Source organism: Oratosquilla oratoria, chromosome 3 (assembly GCF_046742065.1).
Source record: "Oratosquilla oratoria isolate Oo_2021 chromosome 3, ASM4674206v1, whole genome shotgun sequence".
Classification (NCBI taxonomy): domain Eukaryota; kingdom Metazoa; phylum Arthropoda; class Malacostraca; order Stomatopoda; family Squillidae; genus Oratosquilla; species Oratosquilla oratoria.
In genome coordinates, this window is record NC_134779.1 from 52,545,626 (window position 1) to 52,553,125 (window position 7,500).

At 45.3% G+C, this 7,500-nt stretch overlaps 1 protein-coding gene across 1 annotated transcript in view; it reads left to right on the top strand.

The window, feature by feature from the left end:
• Positions 1 to 7,500, top strand: part of Scgdelta (sarcoglycan delta) — a 91,298-nt gene that overhangs the window by 31,891 nt on the left and 51,907 nt on the right. Inside the window, exons 4-5 of the mRNA XM_076180886.1 lie at positions 706 to 817; positions 2,275 to 2,400. Coding sequence (XP_076037001.1) covers positions 706 to 817; positions 2,275 to 2,400 — 238 coding nt within the window. The remainder of the gene's footprint in view (positions 1 to 705; positions 818 to 2,274; positions 2,401 to 7,500) is intronic.

Below are 7,500 nucleotides of genomic sequence, written 5' to 3' on the forward strand. Positions count from 1 at the left end.
CTTTATTTCTTATCACCCTTCCCCTCGTCTCCTCCCCTCTCCTTATTCCTCTCTACTCTCCCCATCCCCCTCCTCCTCTCCCCTATTCCCCTCCTCATCTGCCCCCATCCCCCTCTCCCTCTCCACTCTTTCTATCTTCCCCCTCCTTCTCCCCATCCTCCTCTCCTCCTCTCCCTCACCCCCCTCTCCCTATCTTCCCTTCCTCTACCTCTCCTCCTCTACCCATATCCCTTTTCCCCTCCTCTCTCCCTATCCATCTCCACTCTCCCTGCCCCCCCTTCCCCTCCTCCCCTCCTCCTCTCTCCCTATTCTACTCTTCCTCTTCCTCTCCCTCTTCCTCTTCCCCTCCTCCTCTCCCCCTTTCTCCCTATCCCTGTCACTCCACCTCCTCCTCCTCCTCCCACTCCACCTATTCCTACTCCTCTCCCCAAATACCAATCCTCCACTCCCCCCTATCCCCTTCTCCATTTCTCCTCTATCCCACTCCACCTCTACCTCTGCCCCCTTCCACTATCCCTTTCCACCTCTACCCTCTCCCCCTGTCCCTACCCTCCCCCTCCACCCCTACCCCCTCCAACTTCCCCCCTACCCTCCCCCTCCTCTTCTGCCCCTTCCCCCTCTCCTCTTCTACCTCACCCCCCTCCCTCTCGCCCTTCCCCTCTCCCCCCTCCCCCTCTCTCCCCCCTCCCCCTCCCCCTCCCACAGCTGTCGGTTGCGGGCTTGGTGCATGGGCGTGAGAACACGCCCCTCTCCTTCGAGGCGGACTACAACATCACACTGAGCCGTCCGGGAGCGACCACCCCACACCTCGTAATCAGTGAGTAGGTCGACCTCCAAACTCACTCTCGCACGAGCCAAGTCCTACTCGAGGTGATGGCATCGAGCCAAGAGACGGGCAGATTTTTGTCGAAACCGTCACCTTTGCGCAGTGTGCTAGTGTAGCTCGGGTTAGTGGTGGTCACTGACGGCTGGGGGTAGGGAAAAGGGGTGTAATTTATGTTTACGTAAATAAATACAAACCTAATACACCACAAGAGAATACACACACACGCGAGCGCGCGGGCGTACATACATAATATACACATTTAACAATAAAATATACACACAAGCATACATACACACACACACGACTCGGTGGCGCGGTTGGTAGAGTCCCAGACTGTCAGTACGGCGGTGCCGGCGGTACCTGGTTCGAATCTTGCCCGGGGCTGAAATTATTTCAGTATTGCTGCGCTTCGAGTCGTTACTCCAACTCTCGTGGGCGGGGAGTTGGGTGTGTGTGTGTGCGTGTAAGGTCATAGCATTATCCATAGATCGGTCATACGAGCTCTGAGCTCTCTTCCGGGAGGGAAATAGCTGTCGATCACGAGTCCAACACGTGATCCAAAGACCAAGGTGAATCACACACACACACACACACACACACACACACACACACACACACACACACACACACACACACACACACACACACACACACACACACACACACACACACAGATGTACGTATATCTACACGCCCTCAGATACAGTCGAAGGCAATCCTGAAAAATATGATAACGCCACCCCCCTACCCCCCAAGCTCGACCGCCCAACCAATCAGAGTCGTCGCCTTTGGGTCGGCCGTGATTGGTGGAGGAAGGGCCAATGGGCGTCTTATCTTTCCAGGTGATTTGATCACTGAGTCTGGATCAACTCGGGAGATTAACAGAAGAAAGAAAAAGAGAAGAAATAAGTGGAGGAAAGGCTTAGAAAAAATAAGAAAAGGAGAAATAATGACAACACAAGAGAAGTAAGAAAATATATAATAAAAACGAGGATTTTTTTTTTACGAAATATTGAAAAAACTAAAAGATGTGTATTATGGTGGAGAGAAATAAAAAGAGGAAAAAGTATAGATGAACTTTTGTTTTCTGGCTATCCGAGCACCAGGGGCAAAGGTGGCGTTGCAGAAAATAATCTCCTGGAATATGTTTATCTGATCACCTTACGTGTACACTACAATACTACTACTACTACTACTACTTCTACTACTACTACTACTACTATCAGTAATAATATCAACATTAATGATATTAGTAATAATAATAATGATAGTAACACTAATAATCATATTATTATATTATTAGTAATGTGATAACAACAACAACAATAAATAGCAATGAATATACTAAGAGTAATGACCACAATATTGTAGTAACGATGACGATGATAACTGAAAAAAATTGCAATGACGCGATCTTCTCCTGACCTTCTTCTCCTCCTGCTCGACAGACAACGACGGGGTGATAGTGACGTCGAACGTTTTCCGAGTGGTCGATCCTTCTGACGGGGAGACGAGCTACTTCGAAGTCGACGCCCAAGGCAGTAGGGTTGGATCGGAGCTCTTCACCGTCACAGGTCGGTCGGACTAATTAAGTTCCTTTGTGGTTTGAACTGAGCGGTTTGCGCAGTTCGACTGGTAGGCTTGCGCAGTTCGGCTGATAAGTTTGCGCAGTTCGACTGGTAAGTTTGCGCAGTTCGGCTGGTAAGTTTGCGCAGTCCGGCTGGTAAGCTTTCGCAGTTCGATTGGTAAGCTTGAGCAGTTCGACTGGTAAGTTTGTGCAGTTCGGCTGATAAGTTTGCGCAGTTCGACTGGTAAGCTTGCGCAGTTCGATTGGTAACTTTGTGCAGTTCGACTGGTAAGTTTGCGCAGTTCGACTGGTAAGTTTGCACAGTTCGACTGGCATGCTTGCGCAGTTCGACAGCTAAGTTTGCGCAGTTCGATTTGTAAGTTTGCGCAGTACGACTGGTAAGTTTGCGCAGTTCGACTGGTAAGCTTGCGCAGTTCGACTGGTAAGTTTGCGCAGTTCGACTGGTAAGCTTGCGCAGTTCGACTGGTAAGTTTGCGCAGTTCGACTGGTAAGCTTGCGCAGTTTGACTGGTAAGTTTGCGCAGTTCGACTGGTAAGTTTGCGCATTTCGGCTGGTAAGCTTGCGCAGTTCGACTGCTAAGTTTGCGCAGTTCGATTGGTAACTTTGTGCAGTTCGAATGGTAAGTTTGCGCAGTTCAATTTGTAAGTTTGCGCAATTCGACTGGTAAGCTTGCGCAGCTCGACTGGTAAGCTTGAGCAATTCGACAGGTAAGCTTGCGCAATTCGACTGGTAAGTTTGCGCAGTTCGACTGGTAAGTTCGCAATTCGACTGGTAAGTTTGCGCAGTTCGACTGGTAAGCTTGCGCAGTTCGACTGGTAAGCTTGCGCAATTCGACTGGTAAGTTTGCGCAGTTCGACTGGTAAGCTTGCGCAATTCGACTGGTAAGTTTGCGCAGTTCGAATGTTAAGTTCGCAATTTGACTGGTAAGTTTGCGCAGTTCGACTGGTAAGTTTGCGCAATTTGACTGTTAAGTTTACGACATTCGGCCGAAGTTTGCGCAGTTCGATCTATCGGATCTGTCTGCTTAGACCTATCCTCCGAATTACGTTCTCGCTGCCGTTAGGCGATTTTATTAATCTGAGGAGGAAAGACCTCACATACTCAGTTCTTTCCAGTGGCGGGCTTTAGATATTTTTTCTGGTTGTCGCCAGGCGATTTTATTCACCTTACGGTAGAAGTCCGCCTGTGGTGTGTGTGTGTGTGTGTGTGTGTGTGTGTGTGCGGGTGTGTGTGTGTTGAGATACCAAACTGTAAGTTTAATTTTTGAGAAGATAAGATTAATATTATCGATGATATCGTTTAAATTATCTATTTACCTTTTATTTTATTTATCTACTTTTTAACTGGACGCTTCCTGATGCTCATGAGTATTTTGAGTTCTGGATTGGGATTCCCTCTCCAGGTGATTCTATCCATTAACGTGAATCATTCTGCGGCGAATGAGTCACGTTAATGATTCATATTCCATATTCATTCTGTTGATGCCATCTTGTTTCCTGTCTGTTGACGCCATTTTGTTTCGTGCGACCACAAGGCGTTGGTGAATCTTTGCTCATTGTAATGGATCTCCGGAGGACCACCTCAAGGACGAGCTACGTCGTCCTCCGAAGGACGGCTAGACCTCAACCTTTTGTTTCCTGGGCTGGAGGTCGAAGTCTCTGGAGTCGTGCTTGATGTCTTTTTCTTCTGAGGTGGAGAGATGGAGGTTGAAGGTCTTACTTCAGGTTTTGCCTCCTTCGAAGGAGTGCCTCTTAAGGCCCCTACACACTGTCAGTCATGATTGCACAATATTCATGATTGCGCAAGCATATCCTGTGTGAGTGGGTGTGATTGAGTGTTTGCGCAGATGATTGAGGAATTTCCAACTCGGTTTGATTTTGTAAGCTCAAGCATAGTAGTTACACCATCATGAGTGATAGTTACTGTCGATGATTGCGCCAACAGCTCCGTCTTTCCTTTGTAACCATGGCGAGCACACAGGACACTCAGGAATTTTGGAGGGAGTTCATCCAACTCCACAAACTCCAAGAGGTAAGTAATGATTGCTCAATCTTACTGACAGTGTGTGGCCCAAATACTGCTTGCACAATCTCGATGACTGTGCAATCATGATTGACAGGGTATGGGGGCCTTTAGGGTAGCGTTGGTGTCTTCACTTTTTTTTCAAGTCTTCGTCATCGACGAGCGCTTTCCGAAGTCCCTCAGTCAGGTCGTGGGCGGAGATCCTTCCTTCGGGATCTTCCCGAAGTTCTCCTCCAACTAGGTGCTCAAGGTCGGCCTTGAGCGCCAGCACTCGACCGACGACGGAAGCCATGAGAGGCCCCATCGAATGGACGTCAGACTTGGACGAGGTGTCGAGTCTTCGGCACAGACCGGAAGCGATGTGCGGGAAAAGATTCCCTTCGAGCCCTGGGTAGGTTCTCCCGAAGTCCGTCGCGTTGCCTAGATCGATGGTGGTCGCTGTGTAACGGTCCCCCTCGACCCGGAGGAGCATTTTGTCGGTCTTCAGGTCGATGTGTGCCTCCTCGCACCACTCCTGAAGGTCCTGAAGGGTCTTGGTGACTTGAAGGAGGACGTCTAGAAGCTGTCTTCGGCAGAGAGTAACCGGGTTCTTCTTGAGGGTTCTGCGAAGTGTGGTCGGCCTGCCGAAGCTCATGACGAGGTCGACAGGGGAAGACCACACGAAGTAGCCACGAGGAACCTCAAGAACATAAACTAATTTCCGAAGGGTCCTCCACTCCCGAAGCACCTCGTTCAAGGCCGAGGTGCTCTTGAAGACCTTCAAGACGATGGGCCTCTTACGCAGGCGGCCTACGGAGACCAACCCGAGGGTGCCTTCACCGATCTTCCTCTCCTTCTTCAGGAGGGTCCTGGCGTTCTCGGTCCTCAGGTTGAGGAGTTTCCGGCCAGAAAAGTAATTCATGACAGTTATGACCCGACCGGAGGGTCCTCCTGGAGTTAGGGTCCATTCCGGGAAGTCCTAACTTCCGGATAACGCATCCATATTCACACACACAACCATATATCTACACCCACACATACACACTTTTTCGCCTTATATGGCCATGGGCTATGATTGATGATGATGATGATGATGATGATGATGATGATGATAATAATAATAACAATTATAATAATAGCAACAACAATAATAATAATAATAATAATAATAATAATAATAATAATAATAATGATAATAATAATAATAATAATAATAATAATGATAATGATAACAATAACAATAATTATAATAATAATAATAATAATAATAATAATAATAATAATAATAATAATAATAATAAAATAATTTAGAAAATAATATTAACAAAACTTATGAAGTAATAACAATAACAACAACAAATAACTATAATCATAACAACAACAATGACATCAATAACAACAGTAACGATAGCAACAAGAACAACACAGACAAAAAAAAAAAAAAAAACCAGGAACAAGAAGCAAAGCACACAAGGCAGCATCAGCACCACAGAGCCAATGTTACCATTGATGGGTTTGCAGTGACCTACGATTGGGGCCTCAGAACGAACGTCAGTCAGGCTGTCAGTCTGTCTGTGTGTCCGTCTGTCCGTCGGGCGCGGCCATTTAGGACCTCTCCATCAAAAAGTCATTTTCTCCCGCCTCTGTGGACGTCCCACACGTGTCTGTGGTGGACATGTCAGACTCGAATGTTATTTATTGCTTTCATTACCTCCCTTGTCCGGATGGACCGGGGAGAACCAGAGGAGAATTCGTTTCCCCCGATTTATTTTTCCGATTTTTATTTGTTTGTTTGTTTGTTTGTTTGTTTATTTATCTATTTGTTTTGTCTGAAATTTTTTCAGATTTTTTTTTTAGTTCTTTTCTGATTTTGATTCTCATTTTTCCGATCCGCCCACTTTTTCCGCTATAATTGTTCCATTATCCCCTTCCCCGATTATTCCCGATTTTTCCGATTTATTTATTTATCTATTTATTTAGTTGCCCCTTTCCCCCCTCCCGATTATTTCAATTTTTATTCCCGATTTTTCAGATTTCCTTTCCGCATTATTGAGATAATCAACACTTCTTTGGATTCAATGACATTAAACTTGCGAGACAGTATGTCAATGATGCCTAATTCTGGGTTGAATCAACGTATAGTTAACAGCAAACAAATTTGATAAAACTGTGTTAGAACAAAAATGTTTTATAAAGAAATTTATTGGAATAGAATAATAAAAGATATACACAGAGAAACTCTGTGAACAGTTACCTTACCGGTAGAAATGTTGGTATTTTTTTTTTTTTTTAAATAACCTAACCTAACCTAACCTAACCTGCGTGAGTCATCAAGAGAATAGTGCATTAACTTTTGTGGTCTTCTTTATCAGTATTATTCTGGTTGACATTAAATGATTCTAAGAAGCAACAGGGGCACATAACAGGGCCCTTCTCCAGTGAATAAAATGGTCTGGCGCCAGAAAAACACCAAATAGAAAAAGATTCACAAAAGTTTTCTCAATCGTCATAATCCTGTTCATATGGCGACTGTATAATTGCTGATGATTGTACACCACGCATTAAATTAGAATAAACTGAATAAAAAGAGTAATTATGATAATATTGATAATGATGATAATTATAATGGAACCAAATTAGCACATATAAATGAATAAAAGAAACAAAAATGTATAAAAAACGCGTAAACAGCTTAGATAACACGCTTTTAGAGAAAACTGAGTGCGAGAGAGACTTGGGAGTTCTAGTGAGTCCGGAACTTAAAACCAGGAAACAGCGCATTAGCGCCAGGAATAAAGCTAACAGAGCATTAGGTTTCATTACTAGGACGGTAACGAATAGACGTGCAGAGGTAATTATTGAACTCTATCTAGCGACAGTTAGACCCATCCTTGACTATGCGGTACAGTTTTGGTATCCGTCCTATAGAATGGACATCAATTCACTAGAATCAGTACAGAGGAGAATGACCAAAATGATACATGGGCTCAGAAATTTACCTTGCGAAGAGAGGCTTAGGCACCTTAACTTACACTCTCTGGAAAGACGCAGAGTGCGGGGTGATCTAATAGAGGTGTTCAAGTGG